This window comes from Marmota flaviventris, chromosome 12 (assembly GCF_047511675.1).
Source record: "Marmota flaviventris isolate mMarFla1 chromosome 12, mMarFla1.hap1, whole genome shotgun sequence".
Taxonomy (NCBI): domain Eukaryota; kingdom Metazoa; phylum Chordata; class Mammalia; order Rodentia; family Sciuridae; genus Marmota; species Marmota flaviventris.
The window spans coordinates 98,461,652-98,489,215 of record NC_092509.1 but is presented as its reverse complement, the minus strand read 5'-3'; the positions used below and the strand labels follow the sequence as shown (position 1 = coordinate 98,489,215).

The 27,564-nt window shown below is 34.5% G+C and overlaps 2 protein-coding genes across 2 annotated transcripts in view; one reads left to right on the top strand and one right to left on the bottom strand.

The window, feature by feature from the left end:
• The window catches only part of Ralgps2 (Ral GEF with PH domain and SH3 binding motif 2), a 145,170-nt gene that overhangs the window by 84,282 nt on the left and 33,324 nt on the right, over positions 1–27,564 (top strand). The gene's annotated exons all lie outside the window — the stretch shown is intronic.
• Positions 1,760–23,060, bottom strand: Angptl1 (angiopoietin like 1). Its single transcript, XM_071600274.1, has 5 exons — positions 22,740–23,060; positions 17,111–17,976; positions 5,616–5,809; positions 3,364–3,634; positions 1,760–2,339 (listed from the first exon to the last, which is right to left on the bottom strand). Exons 2-5 carry the CDS (start codon positions 17,931–17,933, stop codon positions 2,152–2,154), a joined length of 1,476 nt encoding a protein of 491 aa, XP_071456375.1. The 5' UTR covers positions 17,934–17,976; positions 22,740–23,060; the 3' UTR covers positions 1,760–2,151.

Sequence of the window (27,564 nt, the reverse complement as noted above, 5' to 3'; positions counted from 1 at the left end):
AAAACTTGGATTTTGTGTACTTTAAACATTCATTGATTACCTCTGTATAAGGCATCATCATTACAGAAAGCACATAAGTGACTAGTAATAATGTGATAGCTGCAATCTGTTGGTTACTTATGAATGATTCTGTGTGTTTTACATATATTACTTCATTTGATCTTCACAACAACCATATGATTATTATCCCCATTTACACATAAGGTAGCAGAGGCCAGAGTATATGAATTGCCAAAGATAACATAGCTGCCAAAGTAATGCTGAGCCACAAGCCCAAGCTGTTTTGACTTTAGAACCTACACTAACCATTGTATAATGCTTACTTTTATTCTGCTCTCTCAAGGAACATGGTTCCCCAGGTTATTCTTAAGCTTTCTAGGGCCTTCATAGCAGAGCTACATGAATGGGCGCATTGGCTAAGGCAATTTAGCATTCAGAACAGCTTCCTAGTTTGTATGTTGACTTCCATGTTATTCTAGTTATAAAAATATTGTGTGAAAATTCTGTAAGACTTGTCTTTGATGAGTTTTGGGGTGTTTAAGTGTAAAGCTTGTAATTCTGTTGATAAATGGAATGCTTTGGTACAGTTTTATTCAGTTAAATTTAGTATAAAAATTAGATGCCCAATTCCTCCTTGAAATCTTATAATAGATTTTTTGTTGTTGTTCTGGGAATGGTGGGGAGAGAACTCAAAACCATCTTAAGATAACCAAAGAATAATGCAATTATAAAAGTATAACTTTCACCAGAAGTTTTATTTTGAGATGTGGCAGATGAAAAACATTGGTCTAGTTGATGGACTTGAGTTGTTCAAATAGATATCTTCAGAACAACCCATTCTTGTAGACAATTTGCCTCACACAGTTCTGGTTGAATTTGCTTCTTGCTAGGGCAGAGGTCTCGTGGTATTCCTTTAAATTTTTAGTTTCATAAATGGCTTTTTTAAAATTTTTTTTTAGTTATAGATGGACGCAATATCTTTATTTTGTTTATTTATTTTTATGTGGTGCTGAGTATCGAACCCAGTGCCTCACACGTGGAACGCAAGCGCTCTGCCACTGAGCTACAGCCCAAGCCCCTCATAAATGACTTTTAAGGGAGGGTCAACTCTAAGCAGTGAACATATTTCTGGAGGAAATTGTTCCCGAAGGTCCCTAATAAAGCTGATTGCAAAGATGAGTTAAAGATAGTGTAAGACTAAGTTAGTCAGACACACTGCTCTGAAGCTCTTAAATACTTAGTGATGGAAAGACATCTAATTGTTTTAGTACCACTTGTAAGTATATACACTTATAAGTATATATGCTTCTAAAAGCTGTGTAAGCTTTCTAACTTGACTTGCTGAAAGGATTTTTTTTTAACACTAAACATCAGTCAGGGAAAAATTATAATTTAAGTCTGTAAAACATTGGTGCAATAAATGCTCTATTTTATTTGATGTTGACCATATCAAATGAAGATAATATTAAATTCATTTATATATTTTTAAATAATTTTCCATTTAAGTAATGCATGTATTATTTGCGTATTTTTCATTTTAAAAAATAATATATGTATTTCAGTACTGTGCAGCATTTATTTCTTTGGGGAAGGTGGTTATATAGAGTTTATTGTCAAGAGTTCAAATGTAATCATACACATGAAAGCCACAAAGTCACTTTTAAGTAATTTTTATTCATTGGAAAAATGTGTTTTCTATTGACAAAACTAGAGATTTCTCTCTAATTTCCTGTCTGAATTTTATAAATAAAATGCATTACTTGGTTAAAATCTTAAAATTATTTTTCACTGGAAGTTAGAGTGATCTCATAGTTTTTAAATAAATTGCTAAGTATCTTGAACACATATTCAGTTTTGATTTAAAATAAAGCTGAGATTTGTTTTACCTTGTTGGCAAATATTTACATTTTAGAAAACAAACATTGTATTCAGTCAGTATAATTTTAAAATAACTAGGATATGGATATAAATCATCTTGTCGTATATTGCAGGAAGATGAAATAATCATAGATCCCTTTTTATAATTATGGTGAAGTTCATTTTACAAACTATCTGTAGAAATAAATTGTGCAAATAATGTACATGTAACATTTATATTCTTGGGAACTGAAAAAATACAGGGTTCTTTGTCATTTAAATTGGGGACCATCTTCAGTCAATAGGCTTGATCATCATCTGAACTGCTCTCAAAGAGTATGACCCGCCTCTGTATTCCGCCCAAAAAATTCCATCTTGGTGCTTGCTTCTGTAATGGCCTCCTCTGTACCATACTCCATTTAGGTTAGAATGTGCACAGGCATTGTACCACCAGCCTCCTTTATGAAAGTGGGCGCAGTTTCCTTTGAGAAAAAAAATACAGATATCAAAGTGAAAGTTCCTTCTAGGTGTGGTACCTTGTAAACTGTCAAAAATTTACTCTACCTTTAGAAAAATTTAACTTGAGCTTCCTTACTGATTTTAGTTAACCTTATCTTAGTTTTCTTATTCTGTTGCTCTATTTGAAAGATTTCTTAAATTATCTTTTTTATTTTGCCTTTTGCTTGCTTGATATGTGCTTGTTTTTTTGTTTTCGTTTTTGTTTCAAGATATAATTTTCTAAGTAGCAGGGTAAGTAAACTGCCCAGTGTTTGTATATGAGATATACAGGAAAAGAAAAGAGTTGGCTCTAAGGCAGAGGATCAAGTTTGGGGAAAATTGAAATTTCAAACTAAAATAGCATACAGTAAAATAGCACTACCAACAATTAATTGGCTTTCTGTAAACAAACAAGGCATATATTATGGTCATATCTTTCTTCTCCCTCTTTTTTTTTTTTTTTTTTTGCCAGTGTGAAATAGGTTAAAACAGAGACCTGTAGAAAAAGAAATCATTTTCTTGGTGGATATGTCTTTATTAGTGCCAGAAATCTGGGTTTAAAAGGCAGAATATATGAAAATTAAATTTAGTATTATATGGATGGTTTAATTCGTTCTTTCTAATGAAAATATTCGTTTCCCCTCTGAATCAAGGTATTTTGCATTACTATTCCACATTTCATTTTGCTTTGTTTTTACCCAGAACCTTGTTTTTCACAAAGATCACACTTTGAAGAGATCTCAAAAACTGTTTCTTTCAATGGGTTATCTTCCCTTTGACCATATCCAAAATGATCTTTTGGGAAAAATTTAGTAGCATGTACTTTAATAACTAGATTATATCTAATGTATAGGAGGTGGAGTGACTTTTATGAAGTCTGTTTTATTTTTAGTGTTTTTGTATGCATCTGTGTGGTGCTGGGGATCAAACCCAGGCCCTTGTGCATGCTAGGAAAACTCTCTAGTGCTGAACTGTAGCCTTACCCATAGGCATTTTTTACTTACTCACCTGCATACATATCTTTATCTCTATCCAGTGTGGTAAATTGTTTTCCATTATGCCACATCATAGAATCCCCTGCATTTCCCTGGTAAGTTCCCAGGCGCAGTCTGTAGAATTCACTTTCAGGTTCCAGACGAAAGCTACTGTATTCTGCATAGACTTTTTTATCACTCCAGTCTTCTAATTCAATTAACAACTTATAATTGTCTTGATTGCTAAGTATATAGATATTTTCCAGTCCAAGCCAATATTCTCCATCAATGTTTCCAAACCCTTTCTGTTAATAAAAAAAGAAACATGAGTACATAACTAAGTGTAGAGATAGTAAATGTTAGCATAGATAAATTTTAAACATTCAGTACCATTTAAGTGGTACAGGTGAGCTTCTTTTTTAGTAAATCACCTGATTTTTTTTTTTTTATAAGCTCCACACTGCCACTTGGTTTCACTTTGCTTTCTCTTAATATGTCAGGGGGTTTTGTTTTGGTTTTGGTTTTGGTTTTGGTTTGTATATCTGGGTAGCTTCAAACTCTACAAATAAAACAAAGGCAAAAAAGAACAAAGTATATTGATAGCTACTGAAAATATTAACTAGTGAACTACCTACATCCTTAAAAGGGTTCCTTATCTGTCTCATACTCATCCAGAGAGCCATTTTTTCCTGAAAGTATATGATTTCTGTCCCCATCTTTGTCAGGGGATATGTAATATTATTATGGGTTATTCATTAAAAACAATAGCATGTGTTTTTAGAAAAGATTATCCTCTTTAGCTCTATTATAAGTAAAATGAATATGTAAGAAGATAATGTACTGTAGTAATCTTCAAAGTTCCCCTTTTGAAAAACTGCAAATTAACTATCCTATTTTTATATCTTTTAGCTATTTATATCTTTTTTATTTGTACATTTTAGATATGCATGACTGTAGAGTATTTTGACATATTATACATATATGGATTATAACTTCCCATTCTTGAGGTTGTACATGATGTGGAGTTACACTGGTCATGTATTCATGTAGGAACATAGGAAAGTTATGTCTGATTCATTCTACTTTCTTTCCTATTCTCATCCCCCATCCCTTCCCTTCATTCCCCTTGTCTAATCCAATGAACTTCTATTCTTCCCTCAGTCAACTTATTGTATGTTAGCATCCGCATATCAGAGAGAACATTCTGGCCTTTGGTTTTTTGGGATTGGCTTATTTTACTTATGATGATAGTCTCCAGTTCCATCCATTTACCGGCAAATGCTGCAAACATTGTCGCTATAACTACCCTATTTTAAAGCATTGAACATTGCAAGTGTACAGCAAAATTTAGTAAACCTGATCTTAACGCTGGATTTTTTTTACCCTCTCCTTTGCTCTGGTTGCTTGTTTAAAATTTTACAAAAATTCTGACATGTATTAATGTCTAATTCTTAGTTGCCAATAAAATTTCACCTCAGAGTAAGTTACATGTTACTTCACAGTTTTTAATGGGGAGTTAGCAATCTAGAAAATACATTTCCTATCTGTCATACTTTAACTGAAAGTGGCGCTCTCTATTTACATACACAAATATATGTATATATAGTGTGTGTTCATACATAAGTGTGTGTATATACAGTTATCACTCATAAAGTTAACATTATGAAGATCTAAATTATTAACAAAGACCAGTTGTTTGCCTTTCTAAAATTTTAAACATAAGATCTGGTTCTCTATGAAAATCTAGGTGTGTGTCAAATCCAAACAGCACATGATGTCATCAAATTAAAACATGATTATTGGAGGCAAGTAGTCCAAGAAAAGGGTCAGTTTTTTAAAAAGTCCTATAGTTTGTTATTGCTTAAATACATTCCATGTAACAAATGTGATTGTAAATTTTTAAAAAGTGGGGTGGGGGAATCTGGAATCATGGCTCAGTGGTAGAGCACTTGCCTAGCATGTGTGAGGCACTGGGTTTGATTTCTCAGTAACGCATATAAATAAATAAACAAATAAATAAATAAATGTCAATGGACAACTAAAAAAATTATTTTAAAAAGTCCTAGAAAATGGAATTGGAGTCTACAATAATTCTGTATTTAAGTTCTCCAGACCTAAAGATGATGCATTTTACATATACTTTTGGCTTTAAAATTGTGATGACAGTAATCTTTTTGATAGATGTAAATAATGAAAATCACATGGATAGTTGTGTTTTTGACTTTATTTGTTTGCAGCAAGCACTGCTTTGTTTCACCTCCCCTAGGTCTGAACCCAGTGATTTACCTTATAATTCTCCCAGTTTCTGAAGAAGTTGACAGAGCCATCTGTTCTTTTCTGAATTACAGTCCAGCCCCCAGGATCCAAACTGTTCTCACACCATAACTGCATTGGTCCATTACTATTTTCAGGTTTGATCAGATAAATCCCACTGAGTGAATGCCCAGCTTCTTTTGCTTGCTGACAGTCTTTGAATGGCCCTGTAATTTAAATATCATTAATCACCAGAAAACTTAATTTGAAAAGAGAAATATAAAAATAATTTTAATCAAGATTCTTATCTTTACATCTTCCTTTACAAATACCACTCTGTGTACACAATACTATAAAAATTAAAGAGTTTCTTTAAAAGGATTATTCCAGTCCCTTTATTTGTAACATTAACTCATTTCATTTTCCACTCTTCTCTCCTTTGTCTCTGTGTGTATATATTGTTGTAATCCTAAAACAAGTAGAAAATTGGATTCTGTCTTCTAATTTAACAAACATTTCTGTGAAGCTATAGTTTCCATTCTAATACTTATAATTGCTACGAAATAATCCTTGACATTGATCTATCAATATTTATTTCCATCATTGGACATGGAAGTTTCATTTGATTTTTATCATTACTGTACAAAGTATCTTCTTTTTTATTGGCTTCCTTTTTTATATTATAAAAATGCTGTGGGGTTGTTCAAGGAAATTTAAACACATATAGCATCACAGTGACCAATTTACAATTTCCTAAATTTGATATTAATGGAACACACTAGTCCTTTTGAGATACTCAGTGAAAATGAAGTAACACAGTCAAATAAGTATTAAAAATCCTAAATGTTTCTCTTTTAGAAACTCACAGTATACATTCATATATTAAAACTGAGAATCCCAGAAAGAAACCAGTTTCCCAAACTTAAAGAATCTTATATTTTCCCTCATTCAACAGTTACTCATAGCCCATAAAAAAATACATTTCAAGAATATTGACATAAATGCCTTTCTTACACATTGTATCTGTTTACGATTCTCTGTACAGGGACCCTGTGAAAGTTTACAGACTTGGTGCAGATAGAACAGTTAGGGAAGGGCTGGCTGTATTTTGGGTGGTAGTAAACCTGGAATTAAGCCTGTTTCTTTCTGGTCCCAGAGTTCATGCCCTGACTGCTGTGCTGCATTTTCCCTCTGATATTTCATAGTTTTAGATAGTCTCCCTATTTTTAACAACTAATAAGTTATTCAAAAATTTTAAATGACATAGCATTTTGTAAAGTCATATAGAATCTCTGTTTCTTGAAATTGTGATTTCTACAATTGGGGATCTAGAGAAAGATAGCATCTAGTTCTGTTAAATACTCCTCAGTTTCATCTATTAAAAGAAAAGTGTAAAAATTTTAATTGCTATATTTTTGTCTTGCTAGAAGTTTTTAAAATTCTGATATGCATAGTTTTTAGAAATTTAGTGAAAATAGTCAAATAAAAGAATTTGTGTTTGGTAAGGATAATAAAATAGTTAAAACTTTGAGAAATGTGTCGCGTATACTGTACAAAGAATTTAGTGTCTCTTTTAGGCCTTATTGGAAAAGAATTAATCTCATTAAATACATATGCATCTGTCATTAGAAGGGATTCTCAGGTTGTGAGCTCTTCCTTCAGGACTGTTTTTTGGGGGGAAGGAGACGATTTTTGGTTTTCTTCTGATTTCTTGTTTCTTTTGTTAAATAAATGAGTCAGTCTGCTCAAAGAAATATATAATAATATAATAATTTTAAAATTCTTTTTCTTTGTATTCCTAGCTTGCTGAGAGGTTATTTATTTGTTTTTGTTTGTCATTAATGAATTTTATATTTTCCAAAAGCTTTGTATCTATGTACTGAGACAGTGATGGGGGTTTTTTTGTTTCTTTGTTAATATAAGAAATTATATCAATTATAATTAGAATGTTTTTTGTAGAATCATCTTGGTCAAAATATTCAGAGCTCAAATACTACTTAGCAAAGTAATTATTGGTCCTTTCTTTACTCTTTTATTCCTGATCTTGACACATAGTAATAGCTTACTTAATAACGTAAGTAGCTTATTTAATAAATATGCTTGTTTGATTTATAAATTTAGTATGGCTAAATAAAGATTAATGTATAGTTATACAGCAGAGAAATATTTCTGTTATGCAAGTTCATGAACTAAAAATAATAGCTGGTTTTAGCTTTTATCATATTTTTTATTCATCTGCAGTTTGTGGCACTGAACATTAAAATGCTTGGAAAAAAAATCCCATGTAAACTAAAGTGACTTCTTTCTTTCACTGATATCAGATTTTCCCTTTTGTCCCAGTCACATATGAGCTACTTCATATTACAGAAGCGTGCACTATAATCAGAGAAGGGTAAAGAGGCTGTATTTCAGATAGGATGAAATTGATGAAACTTGAATTTTATATGTGGGAGTGAGAGGGAAGGAGATGTGAAGTCTGACACATGGTTAGGTTATTTTGTGTAGTGCGTGGCAATTAATATATCTGCTTACTCTAGGCAAGAACTTCATCTTTTGTTGTGTTTCTACAATTTGAGTTTACTTGGGCATGAAGATATTTGAACTAAATTATTTTATGGACACTATTTCCATATTTTCATTAGTTTGCATTTAGAAATTTCTGCATCTACTCTTTTCTGGGCTAAAGGGATTGAGAAACAACCTTAGAGTCAAGGAGAAGGTGGGAGAAATGACAGAAGAGGAAAATTACACTATAGTATTTAAGTATTTTAATGGTAACCATGGCTAAGAAATAATAGAAATTTGAGGGGAGAGAATGTATCCTGCCTCTATCTGAGCTCAAGTGTGAAGATTAAGAAGCCTTTGGGGGTAGGAGGTCTAATTAAGGCCACACATGGGTAACATGATCTTAACAGAGCAGTTACCAAGTTTCTTATGTGTGAAACATAAATGACTGAGTGTGATGCTTAGAGATTTTCAGGTAGGCTAATAGAGCATAGTCAGTTGCTTGACTGCTTCTGTTTAAAAATGCAGTCATGGTTATTTCCAAAGCTAGCCAGAATTTTTTTCCAAAGTTGCCACATTCAGAAAAGTCAAGGATATCTGAGGAATGTTGCTTTTATTTTAAAACCTATTGGTACAGTAGTTAACGCATACATGAAATGGTTTTGTTGCAATACACATAAGTATTTCTCATTTCAAAAATTTGCATTTTCTGTCACTTTTGCATTGCTTATTGTCATCTTTGTAAATGTTTACTGCGCACTCGTTTGAGCATAGTCTTGACAGTCTATGTAGTTTTGACAGTCTATATTTTACATGTATGTGTATATTTGAAAGTTGGACTTTCATTGGGCTATTTTGAATTGCTGTGAGATATTTAGAAATGTCAAATTCATATTGACAGAATTCAGGTTGAATATCCCTTATCCAAATACTTGGGACCAAAAGTGTTTCCAGTTTTAGTAATTTTTGGATTTTGAAATGTTTGCATAGACTTTACCAGTTGAGGTTTTACTGCCAGCATTCAAAAATTTTAGATTTTGAGGACATTTCCGATTTTCAGATTAACCTGTATTTGTCAACTGCCATTTGTTACGTATTCCTAACCTCCTTTTCTGCTGTTAAATGGGTACTTAGGTGTTTAAGTGAATTGATTTTCTGGATCCAGCTTTGATTTGATAAAACTTCCATTCATGCAAATTTAAATTTATCTTCAGCATTAATATTCATTCACTTTTTTGGGCAATGGGCTTCATGTTTATTTTGGTTGTCCATTAGACTTTGTTAATATAAAGACTTAGGAAAATTTAGTTGAAATCCTTTTCCAGAACACATGGATGAAGTTAGAAGTGCTTTTTTCTCCTCCCAAGTGAAAAATAGTATCAGAATTCAGTATTTATTTATTTTAATAAATATACTATTAGTGTGTCTTAGCCTAGTATAGACTGTTAATGGTGACAGGAACATTTTCTTGTTGTTATTTGCATATCATATTTACTTTCTGCTCTAGAATTAGATTATACATTATTATTCCTATATTAAATGTCTTACTTTCTCAGTATCATACAAAACACTGGATATTGGAATTGTTTTTTTTTTTTCTTTAAATTTTTTTTAGTTGTGGATGGACACAATATCTTTATTTATTTATTTATTTATTTATTTATTTATATGTGGTGCTGAGGATCGAACCTAGTTCCTCACACTGTGCTACAACCCAAGCCCCTGGATATTGGAATTCTTAAATCTCTAATAAAAACTACCGGCTTTATTCTCAAGAGGTCAAATTTAACTTGCTGACTTGTATATTATCAGAAACAAATCATGAATATGAGTTAGGAATTTGTTAATGAGAGTTAAAAGGGTATGTATCTTTCCTTTAAAATAAGACATATTAATTTTTTTCTTATGTTGAATAATTTTGAAATAATCTTCATCTTACATGATACACATTTGGATTCTTCTCAAAGCAGAAAACTGGAATTCTATATATTGAATTGAAGTACCAGTCTCTTCTGCAGTTTATGTAATGATTAAAGTGTATATATGGCTAACAAACTCCAATTTATAGAATTGATTCATAAAAAAATATTGAGTACCACTTTTCTACTTCTTGGCTTAACGTCAAGTGTAGAAAAATATGGACTAGTCATGCCACGTAATTTTCCAAAATGTATTTTTCATTAAAAACCCATATTTTAAATAGAACAGAGGAGCCATTTTTTTTTTTTAATCTTTATATTTACGTATTTATTTTTATGTAGTGCTGAGGATTGAACCCAGGACCTCATGTATGCAAGGCAATCACTCTCCTACTGAGCTACAACCCCAGCCCTGGAGCCATATTTAACATGAACTTTTTTTTAGTAATTTAAATTATAAGAAAAATCCTCTTTGTGATAAGAGAAATAAAAAGAGTTAAGTGTGGGGGGCCATCCTCGCATGTGATTTGAGTTACCTCCCTGGCTGGGTGAGAGGCGCTTAGACAAAGCTGTGTTAAAGCCTTCCCCACCCTTTCCCAGGTCCGAGGTCTTGTCCGTGCAGAGGCGTGCCTAGCCACTGACCTGAAGACCCAATCATCCTCCTTGACCTTGGGATGCTGCCCCCCTTAACCTTCATTGGATGGGATTTTCCCTGGAATTTTTTGTTCCCCAATAAAAGCTCACTCCCTGGCGTGTTCTCCCTCCCTCTCTAGTCTCTTCTGTAAACCTCACCACTGCATTAGGTGGCTGGAGGCGGGAGCTAGGAGAAGCTGTTGTGGGAGCTGGTATTAAAGGTAATGAGAGTCTGTCTCGTTAATTTAGAACTCACTAACAATTTCTTATGAACCGAACCTTCTTTCATGAAGCCAGCCAGGGTCGCGTGGCAGAGTTAAGGAGAAGATAAATGATCATTTCAAGAGAAGGAAGTTTGAGGCAAATATTTTATAAAGTATTAGTATAAATATCCCACTGAATATTGAGCCTAAAAAATTTTCTAATAGAAGGCATTACAAATGATTTCAAAAAACATAAACATTCTATGATTTAAAACAAGCCCAGGGCTAGGGATGTGGCTCAAGCGATAGTGCGCTCGCCTGGCATGCGTTGCGGGTTCAATCCTCAGCACCACATACAAACAAAGATGTTGTGTCCGCCGAAAACTAAAAAATAAATATTAAAATTCTCTCTCTCTCTCTCTAAAAAAAAAAAAACAAGCCCAACATTAAAAAGCACATTTTTAAATATCTAATGACTGCTCCTCCAATTTGACTTTTTAAGCTTACCTTTTAAGGTCCCCATTTATCTAAAATTGCAAGGTACATAAATAGATGTGCATTTAAAAATGAGCCAGGAATGGTGATGCACGCCTGTAATCCCAGAGGCTCAGGAGACTGAGACAAGAGGATTTTGAGTTCAAAGCCAGCCTCAACAATGGCAAGGCACTAAGCAACTCAGTGAGACCCTGTCTCTAGATAAAATACAAAATAGAGCTGGGGACGTGGTTCAGTGGCTAAGTGCCCCTGAGTTCAAAATAAAATAAAACTAAAAATGTATGATGGTCAGACCACACTAGAACATGCAGAGTGAACATATTCTGCACGCACATCCTCATGCAGCCATCACACTCTACACAAAAAGGGGTGGGGTGGAGGGAGATCTTTATACAAAGGCAATTGGGCCTTGGAAAAGCTGGCCAGATTCCAACTCAAATCCTTGCTCTTATACTGTGAAGGAGCTTTCTCAACTCCATTCACTACAAGGAATGAACTTATTTTTAAAATTTAGTTAAAAATTTAAAATTTTCTTTTATGAAAGACTAGCCCATGAAGCAGACATCAAATAGCACAATTAAGATTTGCATTGGTGACATCTTTCCAGATGTATAATTATGTTCCCAAATACTTTATTTTTAAGGTAGGGAAGGTAATGTTTCTGGAAAACATTTTTTTAACTAAAACATTATTTTATTATTTTCTGTAAGGTTTTTGAGATGCATTTTCTTCAAAGGAAAATATGAAATTGTGGCAACTACTAACAGTACAAACAACAATAAGTGTTGGAGAGGATGTAGGAGAAAAGTCACATTCATACATTTCTGGTGGGACTACAAATTGGTACAGCCAGTATGGAAAGCAGTATGGAGTTTCCTTGGAAAACTTGGAATGAAACCACCATTTGACCCAGCTATCCCACTCTTTGGTTCATATCCAAAGGGCTTGAAATTAGCATACTACAGGGATGCAGCCACATCAGTGTTTATAGCAGCTCAATTCACAATAGCAAAATTGTGGAACCAACCTAGATGCCCTTCAGTAAATGAATGGATAAAGAAACTGTGGTATCTGTACACAATGGAATATTACTCAGCATTAAAAGAGAATAAAATCATGACATTTGCAGGTAAATGGAAGAAGTTGGAGAATATTATGCTAAATGAAGTAAGCCAATCCTGAAACAAATGCAAAATGTTTTGCTTTATATGAGGACGAGATCCATAATGGGGACGGGTGGAGGAGCATGGGAGGAATGGACGAACTTTAGATAGGGCAAAAGGAGGGAGAGGAAGGGAGCGGGCATGGAGGAAGCAAAGACAGTGGAATGAGATGGACATCATTACCCTAAGTACATATATGAAGACACGAATGGTGTAACTCTACTTTGTGTACAACCAAAGAAATGAAAAATTGTGCTCTATATGTATAATATGAATTGAAATGCATTCTGCGTCATATATAACAAATTAGAATAAATTTTTAAAAATTATAGTGTCTTCAATGACCATTCTCAATTTTCCTTTGTCTCTATGAGTTTGACTACTTTGCTTATACAAAGAGAATCACAGTCTTTGTCTTTTTTGAAACTGTCTGAACACCTTTCAAAATAATACAAATTGGCATTATTATTTTCACATTATACACTTACAGACTTTAGAATGACCATGGGGAGTACAATATGCCAGAAGCATACATATCAGCAGTAGACAAGAGCAGGTGCCCAAACATCATTAGTAGTTATTTCCAGAGAGATGTGACATAACATGAGCAAATAATCCAGCATATTATATAAAGAAAACAGCCTGTTTATTGTTGCTTAAAATAATTTATATTTGATAATAATCAGAGTATCAGAACTGTAAAAGCACATTAGAGTCATCTAGTCCAATCAGCACTCTCTTTCTAAAAGGAGAAAACAGAAAAAGATAGGCAAAGTGATTTACCCACGGTCACATGGGTAAGTGATGCAACCAGGTTTTCCGAATTCTGTGCTTTTTCCCTTGTTTACTAGTTTACTGATTAGTATGATAATTCTTATGGTATAGCTAATTATTTACTTGATTTAAGAGACCATATATATATAGAATAAGAAGGTAAGACTTACTTAAAATAATAAATCATGAATAAAAGAAAAAGTTACCTATCCTTAATTTTTGTGTTAAAATGGCTTACTGGGGAGATTCACAGCATTATTTCATTAAAGCAAATTACGTATAAAATATTTGGACATGCTAAATCACTAGCATGGGATTTGTTTCTGTAACACTAAAGTTCAATATGTAATGAAACCTAGAACTGATGATTTTCATTTTGTTATAAGTGTTTTCATTGTCAGTTTGTCACTGTGTAAATATGTGATTTATCATTTCTGCTAGAACTGGTGTTAACTGTCCACGTAATATTGAGGAACTATATAGAGTGCTCTACAGCAGTTAACCCCATACTTACATAATTGTACACACACTCAGTTTTTAAAAATCCACATGCCTTGGTTATGTTTGTTTATAAATTATATACTTTAAAAGCTTACACAAAACAATTTTTAATGTCTATCAAAAATAATTTTTTTCTTTCGATATCAGTGGATCATTTTGTATACATCTTCCTTTTGAAAATCATCATCTGCTTAATTTAATGATACTCTGGACTGTTGCTACTGTTATATACTGAGTGAATCCAGTACCGTATAATGTGTTAAGTAGGTATTGTTTTGAAGGTCTTTGGAATGACAGCTTTAAAATGCTATAAAATCAGCTACTGTTTATTTCAGCTGCAAATAAGATGCAATATCTATCAAAACAAGCTTATAATGTAGTTGGAAGGCATTTTAATTATATGTATTGTCCATACATGTAACAGTAACTGATAATCCAAGAGGGGCTATATGAAATACCTGTGTCACAGAGAGTAGAGTGCTCATGGAGAACAATCACTTGAAGTCTATGGGAATGAAAAAGGGCCTCAGGGAGAAATTGCCATTTGTTTATTTATTTATTTTACTTGGTTTCAGCTTTGTGATTTGAATGGGCAAAAGTCATGGAAATAATTTTTAGGAGAAAATGAGTAGATTCATTTCATTGGAGCAGAGGTGGGTTTTATGAAGAAAACGAATGGAGGGAAGACTAACACAGTAGTCTTTGTTCTTTAGGGGAGGACATTATTCTTAGCCAACTAAGCTAATTGGACTTTTTCTGTTTGTGGTGGGGAATTGTTGAGCCAGAAGTGCGATATGAGGGTAGTTGAAGAAGATGAATCTAGTGGCAATGCAGAATATATTTTGATGGAGAGAGAAAACAGAGGTAGAATAGTTGGCAAACTATTGTACAGTTCTTGGTAAAAGGAAACATTTGAGTGTGGGGCCCTGTTTTAAGAGCTCGAGTGTAGTACTCTTCAAGTAGTAGTAGTATTCCCATTTACAGATAAGGAGACTGAAATACAGAGAAATCTGTCCCTTACCTCCTAAGCCACATAGCTAGTAAGTAACCCAGGAAGCCTCTGTCTTCTAGCAAATGCCATGGGTAATTTGAATCTGTTAACAGTTCTGGCTCTCAGCAGAAATGGGGGACAAGAACAGAATTCAATTGAGCATTGTGTAGGCCAGATGGGAAGTGTCAAAGATGAGCCAAGCTAATTCAGAAGAAGCAGCAACATAAGTCAAAACAAAAATCAAAAGAATTTGATCTATCAATTTTACTAACAGGAATTTATTCTAACGAAATAATAATAGAAAAGCAAAGGAAAGAAAAATTACTTGTAAAAGTCCCAGAAATATTGATTACCATCTTTATGAATGGGAAAAAGACTCGAAGGTCATTACCAAAATGTTAGCTATTTGAGTATTTCACTGTGCAAGTGATGCTTTAAAAACAAACAAAAAAAAAAACTTATTGCTATTTTCTAGGTTTTCTTCAATAAATTATTACTTTAATACTTATAATTTACTTATTTCTCAAAGAAGAATGCTAGTTTGAGAAAAGGGTAATGTTATAGTTTAGTTACTAATTCATTCTTCAAGTACCTTCTTTATGATGAGCACAGTATGCCAAATCTGATCCTGACTAGATACTGAGATGGAGTAATGAAAAGAAATCCTTAGAGAAATATTCAAGCCAGCAGGGAAATAGACAAATCAGTAACTTCAGTGGAATGTGATACAGAAAATACTTTTAAGAATTAGCCTGTGCTTTGGGGAGAGAGATCTAGGTAGGTATGTTTGAATCTGGGAAGGGAAAACATTAAACCTAAAACTAAGGCTTAATCTGCTCAGTTGACAGATAAACTGAAAGTATCTCAGTAGAACAAACCTATGGCATGGGTGGTCGTGGTGGAGTATCCAGCTGCAGATGTGCAGCTTAGGTTGGGATCAGGAGGAAGAGCTCCTGGGCAGTGGTATCACTTGATGACTTGATGATATATGAAATCTCTAAACTAGAATACTGTGAAGAAGGCTTTTTTATAGTATAGGAAGAGGATCAAAGACCTAGAAAAGTTAAGAAGAATCATAATACTGTAAGGTGGAGACCTAGAAAAACTGAGAGGTGGATGGTCGGTGGTGTCCTTTTTTACAGAGAGTCACTTTGTAGTGTATTTCTTTCCCACCTTTGTTTTATAGTTTTTTTGTTACGTTATCTCGTGGTCTGTGTCCATCTTTATATCCAGCCTTTTCAATAAGTGAATGAGTGTGATTTTCTTATATCTTTACTTTTGGCATTTAGATCCCCCTCCATTCAAAGGAAGGAAACAAGTTCAGAAAGGATTTGGAAAGATGGCTTATGAGAAAATGGATGCAAGTGAAAAATAAATGAAAGATATTCGCTCAGAAATTTGGCAGTGAGCTTACTAAAATAGAACAGAGGAATTATTCATCTTTGTTTTCTGGGCTTCTAGATCCGAGACTGATAGTGAATGAGTGAATGGAGGAAGGAATGAAATGAAGAAATAGAGGCACAGAATTAGATCAGTGCATGGTGGTTTATGGTAATGGAAACTTACTTATATGTATTTGAATACAAGGTACAAATGATTTGTTTAGTTTTGGAAAATAGGAAGGTATCTTTTCGTCTATAGTTGAGGGCCAGAAGACTGGGTTTTGTCCAGCTGTTTTCAAGGTAGGAAGGGGCTAAGAATGCAGGACCTAATTAGACTTACTCTAATAAATGTAACATTTGAGTGATCTGGGTAATAAATGAGCAATCTGAGAGTGGGGGTAAGGACACAAAATTGCAGGCTTGAAGAGAATGGAAGCATCTCATAAGTGTTCCTTTTAAAAAGGAAGATGGTAAGAGCGGCAGGAAGGGAGTATAGGAACTGTTGAGCAGCAGTGAGGTCCCAGCTTGGAGGCTTGATTGGTGACAAGCAGGCTCGTCCTGTCCCTGACAGTAATCTAGACTCTAGAAGCTTGGAGGAAAGACTGCTTTTTTCACAGAGTAACCACTTTCTTAAACTCCCTAGAAATTTAGAGTAGAGAGAGGAGATGTATTTAAGTTCGAATCTTGATGCTATTTATTGAAAACAAAAAAGTTGGGCTGGGGCTCAGTGGCAGAGCGCTTGCCTAGCTTGTGTGAGGCACTAGGTTTGATTCTCAGCACCACGTATTAATAAATAAAATAAAGGTCCATTGACAACTTAAAAAAAAAAATTAAAATCTTAACTTACATGTATATAGCAAAACCAAAATGAAGAATAAGCATTTATTATATGAGCATTGTTTCATAAACCATAAAACATATTAACCACATACTTCTATTTTTACCAGTAGGGAGTGACTCACCTTCGTTGATGAAAGTTACTGGTGGTATCTTGAAAGGGCTTTTGGTGGGAGAAGTTGCCAAATCAGGTGGTGGCATTAAGTCTCTGGGATAACCTGGATCCCTTTGTATCTCATTCCCTGCCAGCAGACCAGGGGTGTACTGATGACTGTTAGGAATGTGTTGTGGTACCACCTGGACGAGAGGGGGAGACATGTGGGTGTCTTGTCTGGAAAATATCCTCAAACACTGCTCTTCCAATAGAGTGATCATCACAGACTGGTTATTGACAAGATCCGTCAGGGAAGCGTATTTCACCTCCAATTCCCTGTACCTTGTTGCCATCTTCAACATTTCTGTAGTGACATTGAGGATTTTATTTTCCAACTGGGAAAGTTCAAGTGAATTATCCCTCTTACGGATAATTTCATGCAATAGTTGCATATAGAGTTGAGTGACGCGGGAATTCATGTTCCGGCTTTCTTTCCTGAGCAGCTTTACCTCATTTACAATGTTTCCATCTACATCCACCACCAGTTGCAGAACATCTATCTCTTGCTTCTGCCTGGAGAGTACGTCCTTCAGGTTCTCCAGGTCCATCCTGGTGATCATGTCTTTGATGGCACCTGCATCTTGCCCTTTGGTGTTGACACAGATTGGCCCTGTTATTTTTTGTTCAGGTACCAGGAATGTGTATGCACATTTCTTTGTTTCCTCTTTATTGTCTGTGGCACGAGGGTATCTCCTCTGGTTTATTTTTTTTATTTTCAACTGCCCACCTCTGCAGTATCCAGTGCCCATTAGTAAAAAGAAGAGCACACCTAGGGTCCAAAAAAAAGCCTTCATTTTGAAATGGGGTTGTACAGTGACGTCTCTTGAAAACAAATCACTGAGGAGGAAAAGTAAAGAGTTCATATTAACCTACATTTAAAGTCAGTACTATTAAAAAAGCATCTAAAGGAAAATCTGAATGCTTCATAAATTAGAATTAAATGTTATTTCTTAAATTCAACACTAACTTATTATAGTGCTTTGATATTTGTTTCAAGATGAGATCTTAGCAGATAGCCCTTCAGCTATACCACCTTACTATAAGGACTTTTATTCCCAAGCTCACGGAGCAGATTCCACCTGTGCCCACTGTTTGCAAGATTCTGCAAAGACTCTCGTAGGTGCTGTCGGGCTTTCAAAACCTGGGTAAGACATGTTTCTTACCTTGAAAAAGCTATCTCTTAGGACCATGTAAAGGGTTCACAGAATTTACAGGTTTAATTAAAATATTCTTGCCTAACTAGAATTGAAATTACCAGGTGCTTTTACTAGTCAGTGTTTTTAGATTTTTAACCATGCAATTTCAATTAAAGTGGTCCCTGCCATAAATATTATGTCTTTTTTTTTTTAACATAGCAAATAAACAAATCTAAACTGTTTTGCCATAATACTTTGTTTTTGTTTTGGTAGTATCTGCTTTTGGGATTGCTGACAGGTTTAAAAGTCATAGAATGCTCACAATAATTATTGTGAATAATAATCACATACATGCTATAAGCTTGTAGATGATTCAGCAAAGGAGGAAAACTATGCATAACTGAATATGAAGAACCTCTTTGGGCCCATGTGCATTTTGAGGATCAAGGCCACACTATCAGAATCAGGCCTAAGACTCAGGCTCCCTGATCCTTGGTCAGCATTTATAGGAGTTGCACATATACCCAAATGTGTACTTAGAATGGTTCGTGTTTGCTATGGCAGATGAAAAGTACTTCTTGTTTATAGTATAGTTCTGAGGAAATGCTGGAATTAGTTCTGAGAGCCGAGCTCTTCCTTTGTATTTGCCTCCCAAAAGAGTTCTAACAGTACAACAGGTCAGATGTGCGTGTTTGCCTCGTTGGTATCATTAGCGTGCTGCTGTGTTACATACCACCTTCCCATCTTATAAACTAATTCTTTGTGCTGCTTTTAAAGGATGGCAACAGATGCCCAAGAGCTTTTCTGTCCACTTTTCTGAGTACTTGTTGCTTGATTTGAGAAAGAAGGTCCGAAGTTTCGGATGCCCACCATGAACAATAGCAGTACCACAGGAACAGTATTTAATACCTAGTTGGTACTCTCTCATTGCTAGCACTACTTTGAGCCCTTTACCTGTATTAAATCAATTACTTCTCACCACAACCTGATGAGGTCAACTGTTAGGATCCCTATTTTCAGATGAAATTGACATGCAGAAGTTAAGAGTCATACAGCTTTTCAGAGAGAGCCAGAATTTGAATCCAGGCAAAGACTCCAGAGTTCATGTTTTTAGTCAACCACTGCATTATTTATGGCACCATATTCTGATATCTGTCAGCAACACTATGACAATCCCTTATATGTATGTAGTACTTAACACATGTTAACTGTTTGCATCCACAACAACACTGTGAAGTAAATAATGCATCATTTTACAAAGGAATAAAGTCCTGTAAAAGCTATAAACCACTCAAACAGGATTCAGAATTTCTACTCCCAATATTTCTAGACCTGCTGTTTTTTTCTTAGTCACGTTTTCTTAGTGACTATAGAGGGAACTAATGTGATTCTTATGTTTCGTGGTCTTTTCTTGGCTTGTATCTCTTTTCATTGACTGATTACCCAATTAAGCAAAAATACTTGTAAGTCACTTTTGTTAGGACATGATTCCACCATATTTACATCCCCAACTTTTTTGCTGCCAATCCCATTCCCCCGCATGTGTTCTGTCAGTTGATGTTTATGTAATCTGATGTGAGATTGTGATTCCCCCCACAAAAAGTTGTCTCAGGAAGCAGAGGCTCCTCAGCTGGGGGAGGAGGGGCTGCACTGCTTCACTCTGACAGTGTAGCTCCTTGGTTCTAGTGTTTTCAATGAGTAATGTGTTCAGTATGGATAGATAAAGCAAGTAATGCAAAGAATGAGTGAAGCTCAGAGAATTTTCTTGTACTAACTTAGTCAAGATAGGAAAGATGAGTATAATAATGTATCAGAGCTTTTTATTGTTGACTGGTGGCCAAAAGCACACATGAATAAGCACTTTTTTTGTTTTTATACCGTGCCATGCAACATTGGTAGAAAATTTAGACTTTTTTAAGAGTCCTCATTCCATTTTGTTTTTTAAAAAATACTTTTATTATAAGAGTTGCCTATACTAAAAACCAATAAGATTTTGTGTCACGTTTCCAGATTCTGGGAGTTTAGAAGTGGTTTATTATAAAAACGAGAGAGTAAAAAATGTTACCATTTCAGCTTTTTAACTTACCTAGTGTTCAAATCCCTTTGTTTCTTTTAAATAATAGAATGTAAACTCTTAAGCCATAAAATTATTTTATTTAAATTATTCCTACTATGAAACAAGCTACAGAAACAAGGAAAATTCAGAAAGTATCATGAAATTTCAATTCAAAACAATTAGAATTTTATAAATGATAGCCTGATTCAACAACTTGTGTTAACACCAGACACAGATTTTTTTAATTTGTTCTAACTACTTAGACACAGATTTTTAATAGAATAACTAAGAACATATTATCCAGGACTTTGTATCAGAGTTATCATTGGAGAACCCTCCCCCACAAAAAAAAAAATCAAAATGTTTCTCAATTAAAATAAAAATAAACTTTTGTATATTCTGTCTTGGGTCATTATGGTTCCAATAAAATTAAATCATAAGATTTAGTATTTAAAGGAGGCTACTAAAAGTTATTTTTTAAAAAAATAAATATAATCCCCTAGTTCTTATAAAAGTAATGACTTTGTTGTCACTTAAAGCAGAGCAAGTATCCACATTTCTTTAGACTAACTACGTCATGAGTAAAGAACTGGATTTTAAAATACTTTGACTATTACATTTTCTAAAAATATTCTCTTATTTAATATTTTCCCATATGTTCAGTTTTTAAAGTGAAAGATCCATAAATCTGTGTTACCTCATAAAACCTTTCTGTATATGTTAAATTTTTCCTAGTTCCCAAGAGAATGTTATAAATTAGTTACAGTATACTTAAGTCTAAATCTACATCTTTGCTTGGTTGTTTTTAGAAAAGAAAATAACATCTTATATGCATTTGGGTTAATTTTATTAGTACTGTTTTCTCTTCATAGTTGCTACATTGCCAGCTATTCGAAAAAATAAAAGCCAGGATTTACTTCCTTGCAGATGGTAAACTCGTAGAGGCATTTAATTGGCTGTGTCATGCACTGAAAACAGCATGAGGCAATGGAGTTAAATTTATGCAGCATTGAGGATATGTTAGATAAAGAACTTCTAGGTTGTGGAATATGCTCTAGGAAGAGATTTGAGAACAACCTCATTCTCTGGATATATTTGAGAAAAGAATGGTTATCTGTGTGATGTGGGTTTCAGTTGAAATGCTTGACCCAAGGCTTTGGGAAGAAGTGAGACTTAATGATAAGATCCTGAACTTTTCGTAGCAAGCAGCAACAGAGAGATGACAGTGTTTCAGATCGAGAATTGCTTGGAAATTTTATCAGAATCTTTTGTAAAATATGTGCTTAACAGGGATCTTTATAGTACTGAAAGTCTAGAATCTTTAAGGAAAGGACATGAAAGCAAAGTTGAAAAAAAATCTGACCTTTACCATTATTTGCCTGTTGAAATTCTTCGCATTTAAAATTAAAAGGTCAGAGGATACCCAAATGATAACAAACTTAAAGTCTTTGGTGTTAAGGCTTAATAACTAGTAATTTTGCTTTTAATAATTCTCTAATATGATTAAACACCACCCCCCAGGTAGAATGTTGAAGGACAGACATCTCTTATGTATGGTAAACAAAATTATTTCTTTTAAAAAATATTACATGTTCTTGGCCTTTTAATCATGGATTTAAGTAATTATCTCTTTGGGTTTCATGTTTTCTATTGTTTAATGCTATCTACTTAATACTGCTCCTCAGTCCTAACCTATAAGAAGGTTTAAGTTTTTTGTGTGTGTATCAACAACTTTGCCTTTCTAAGTAATTCAAATTGTAATAGTTTTAATTTGTTAGCCAAATTAAGTTACTGTTATATATAAACCTGGAAAACTGTAAAATTTTGAAGTATGGCAAGAAATCCGCTAATCTTTACAAGAATTTGATTAATATTTGGTTAGAGTATAATGAAGTTTTGTTGCAAAGCCTTTAGTTATTTTATATCTTCTTAGCTTTGTCTTGTAGCCATACTTTGAGAAATCCAACAGTTTGTTTGTATCTTTAGCATGTGTATACTATAGCTTTAAGAGGAGAAATTGATCATGTTTACACCAATTTAGTTTAGATTCCTTTGTTGTTGATTACTGTGCTATAAACTGGGTACATTTAATCCGTTCTTGAAAATGTCTTTCTAGGGTCCTGAAAACATTTGTTTTCAGACACCCAGCATGTATGTGTCAGTCTACAGTCATATGCAGTAAATATCATTAAATCAAATTTCAAATAATACATTAAACATCATAAAGTACTTAACTAATTTTTACATAAAGTTACAAAATAAAATATTTTTCAGATGAGATGATTTATAGCATATTCCAAAGTTCTTTGTTTAATAAATTTTTAAATTACTACTACAAATGTAAAAGTATTACACATTTTGATATATGTATAATATTGTTAATAAAAATAAAAGAAATATTAAAATACCTTTTTGTGCCTGTTGATAAAGCAAATCCCGAAACTTGCTGCCCTTATTCTTGATTTTTAAAAGTCAATGTAGAAGTTTGTTCATCTGTGACTTTAATGGCAACTGCATTTTTGTTCTGGACCGTTGACTCCAAGCTGTAATAAGGAGCTTCTTTTTTCTTTTTATAGTACTAATTAATTGAACTTGACAAGCCACCTATGTAATTTTAAGTAGTGTAGTGGAAGTTCTGGTCTGTGGGCTGTGTCTAGTCCCTCAGAGAAAGCCTTGTGGCTTTGCTCTGTCTGCCACATGGAGACGCGCAGTAACCAGCTGCAGCTGACAGACTGTACACCCCTTAAGAGTGATTCCCTGTCTTTCTCTGCAGAGTCTAGTTCAGCCCACATATTACGTCACCAAAAATAGCTGGAGACTAGGAGGGAAAGTCTCCTCCTCCTTAGGATTTCCTCTCTGTAGCCTTAAATAGGGGTGGGGGTGGTGGGATCAGCAGGAGGTTGCGTAGCTCTGAACAAGGGGAGATTGTGTGCAGGTTGAAGGAAGGGCACCATCTGGAAACAGACTATCATTTTATAGTTCAGTGGGCAATTATAAAACAAACATTTTAGTCTGCTGGCCAGAGAGATTTTAAGTTGCTGAAAAAATAGTGCTCAACTGCATTTTAGAAGTAGTTGCAGGCTGATGAGTTTGGCTTTTGTTACAAAGAAGAGGGGTTAGGATTTGCAAGGAGGCAGCCACCTAAATAATAATAATGTTCTTTATAGCCTACAAGAATTTTTAAGCATTTTACTTAAAAAAAAATGCCATTTCAGAAGATTTTAAACTTATAAAAAACTTCATGTTGTTGTGATATGTTATATCTTACTGTGTAATGTTTCTTAGGATAAAACTTCTCTATAATTACCAAAAATAAGTGAAATTTCAGAAACCTAACACTTTTAAATTCTGAAGTTATATAATGTCACATTCTCCTGCAAAATGACCACTCTTGTCTAAATAAGGTTATTCTAGTTATTAGTTGACGTGCTGCCATTTAAAAACAAACAGCCCTGAGCTGAATGTAAAACACAGGGAGCTCCAGCTCCCCACTAGCTGTGTGGACTTAAGACAAATCACTTCACTGTCTTCTGGCCCAGTTTCTCCTACATGAAAACAGGGTGCTGGGGAGGGAATTAATAAGTATTGAGTACCAACTATGCTATTGTGTTTCATTAAAGCAAGGAATATTAAGTAATTCAATAGCTGGGGAAACACAAACAGGCAGCTCAGGTGACTTGGCTTAGTACTTAGTGCTGAGAAGTACAAGTGGGATTTGAACCTAACGCCAAAGCATTATGCCACCCTCTACTGGATTACCCAGTTGCTGAATGCTGCTTCTAGATAGAGCCTTTAGACTCCTGCTTCAGGTACATACCATGTGCTCTCCCCGCCTTGTTGCCTTAGCTTGTTCTGTTTTTCTCTTCCCCATAGCCCCTATAGGTCTACATTCTTTACTTAAAATCTGTGCCAGGGCTGGGGGTGTAGCTCAGGGATAGAGCACCTGCCTAGCATGAACCAGGCCCTCCCTGGGTTCAGTCCCTGGTACCAAAAAAGAAAGGGGCAGGAGTAAAGTCTGAGTTTAGTTTCTATCTCTTCTACCAAGTTGTTTCTTCAGATTCTTCCTATATGTCATACAGGTATTTACCAGGGATTGCATACTAAAGGCCTAATAAAGGCAAATGCTCTAAACAAGAATGAAGCAGGTTATAAATAAACGAAGAACATCAGAAGTAAGATAACAAAGGAAAATGAAGGTTAAATGAACAGGAATTCTTACCATTAGCTTAAAGGGTTCTGCCCCTTCTCAGAGATACCTCAGTGTTGGCCATAAAGGATTCTGAAACAGTGTTTTAAAGTCTTCCATTTTTCAGGAAAAGAGAATCATTCAGATTTTTCCTATGTTTTACCTGATTTTAAAAACAGTAGGACAGATGGGCTGCCAACTTCTAGCCTCTGATGTATTTCATATAATACATTACTTGGTCATTCAGTGATTACATTTTAGTCACTGCGTTTAATTTGGGTAAAATATGAGATAGTTAAATACTTCTTATGCTTTTTATTTAAGCAATTTTGAACTTTCTTACTTGAGCAGTAAGTACTATCACTAACCAACACAGGAAATTGAAATGGCAGATGTTTAGAAACAAATAATAGTTGGTTTGACTTGTTAAGTTGAAAATGAAAATTGGGAATTCAGTTCTATACAGAGATCTGAAACTTCATCAGCAATTAGGTAGTACCTGAAGCTGTAGAACCAAGATTTCACAGAGCAAGTACGTGTAAAATGAGAAGATTAAATGACAAACCATGGGAAATAAAAGTTCCAGGGAACATGAGGAAAAAGAAGAATGAAAGCAAAAAAAAAAAAAAAGAGTCTAGGAAAGTTCAAGCTGGGAAAAACCAAGGAGAAGGGAATGGTTAAAATATTGCAGAGAGATGAGGTAGGAGGAGGAGACCAAAGAGATGTTAGATTTAGAATAAGGAAGTCATTAATGGATTTGCCAAAATAAATTTTAGAAGCATGATAGATAGTTCAGGTTATTTAGTGGGTTAAGAAATGATTGGATAAAATTTAACTAACAAATGGATCAGTATCCACAGTGTACTAAAACATAGAAATGAATGAGAAATGAAAATTAAGACACCATTAAGATACCATTTTATACTGATAAGATTGGCAGATTAATAATACCAAATGTTTGCATAGATATGAATCAATAGAAACGTATTGTCAGTGGTAGCATGAATTGGTAAAGCTTTGAAAAATAATGTTGGTATCATCTTGTAAAGTTGAATATTAATAGACCTCTGAGCCTTAGCAGTTCTGGTAGTGGGAGGCTTGCAGGGAAATTCTGCACATGTGCACGAGAGGCGCAATAGGTGTCTGTGGCAACATAGAGGAAGGAGGAAAGCAATTCAGAAGTCTGTCAGATAAAATTAGTAAGCAGATTGTGATACAGTCACAAATTGGTTTATTCTCAATATAAGAAATTACAGGGGCATTTAATAGCAGAAACAATAATAAAAAGTGAGACACAGCAATAACAGACCATATTTTTAAAAAATTATTTTTTAAATGTTTATAAATTACTTAGAATATACCAGACATTTTCTGACTATACAAATATTCAAGTTTAATCACACACATAAAATGATTTTTTTAAATTCAAAGATAAGCAAATGTAAATTGTATATCGTGGGGGGATACAGGCTTGTGTTGGGGCAAAGGGGAATCTTGAGAATAGTGGTCACTTTTGGAAGGAAGGAGCATATAGGTAGATGGAACAGTACTGATAATATTCTGGTTCTTTTTTATAAAGCCATATTTTATTTAAACACATCAATTTAGAATAAACACTTGTTTTATTTTTGGTACCCGGTATTGAAGTCAGGGGCACACGACCACTGGGCCACATCCCCAGCCCTATCTTTATTTTATTTAGAGACAGGGTATCACTGCATTGCTTAGCTCCTCGCTATTTGCTGAGGCTGGCTTTGAACTCATGATCCTCTTGCCTCAGCCTCCTGCACCACTGGGATTGATTACAGGCATGTGCCATCACGCCCAGATAAACACTTTTGAAATAATCCTCACGTGCAGCAGTGGCTATTATCATCTGGATTTAGTGAAGAATGGTGAGACTTGGCCCATTAAATGCCCTTCTACCTTGAAGCTGCCTTGGATGTCATCAGTAGGGAATGATTTGTGTGTGTGTGTGTGTGTGTGTGTGTGTGTGTGTTTGTTGCTACTGGGGATTGAACCCAGGGGCACTTTACCACTGAGCTACAGCGCCAGCCCATTTTTACTTTTTATTTTGAAACAGGATCTTACTAAGTTGCTGAGGGCCTTGCTAAATTGTTGAGGCTGGCCTCAAACTTGGATCCTCCTGGTGTGAATGACCTTTTTTTGCATAGAACTTTTGTGAATAAAACTTGGCTTTAATTTGTTTCGTGTTACTTTTAATGTATTACTACTACTACTACTACTACTACTGCTACTACTGAGGATTAAACCCACGGGTGCTTGAGCCACTGAGCCACATCTCCAGCCTTTATTTATATGTATATATTTTTTAAATTTTTTTTTAGATGCTGATGGACCTTTATGTTATTCATTATTTATATGTGGTACTGAGAATCAAACCCATTGCTTCACACATGCCAGGCTAGCACTCTACCACTGAGCCACAACTCCAGCCCCTTTTTTTTATATTTTATTTAAGATGATCTTGCTGAGTTGCTAAGTGCCTCACTACGTTTCTGAGGCTGGCTTTGAACTCAAGATCCTCCTGCCTCAGCCTCCCAAGCTACTGGGATTACAGGGGCCACTGCTCCCAGCCACTTTTAATGTATCTTTTACTGCTATTATTGAGGTACATGTGCTGACATCCTGTGTTATTTCCTTAAGGAACATTTTCGCTCTCCTTAGGGATGCTATGATTCTTAAATTGTAGTCTTTGACAAACATTAATGAATTGTTTTAAAGATAAATTCATGATTCTCTTACAAATGCCAAATCAATATGTGTCAAAACATTTTAAGTCATTAAATTTATAAGGGAATCAGGAAGATGAAACCATTTCAAGGGATGCTTCAAAGTTAATAGCACATGTAAAAGTTAGGAATGCTGAAATGAATTAACAAATAGTTGCAGAATTGGTCAGTATCCAAGGGCAATAGTCAGTTATATCCCACTGGACATAATTCATTGGCATTGTTTGGGTCAAGAATTTGTATTATTACTAAAAAAAAGAAAAGAAAAGAATTTGTATTATTACTGGGCTTCAG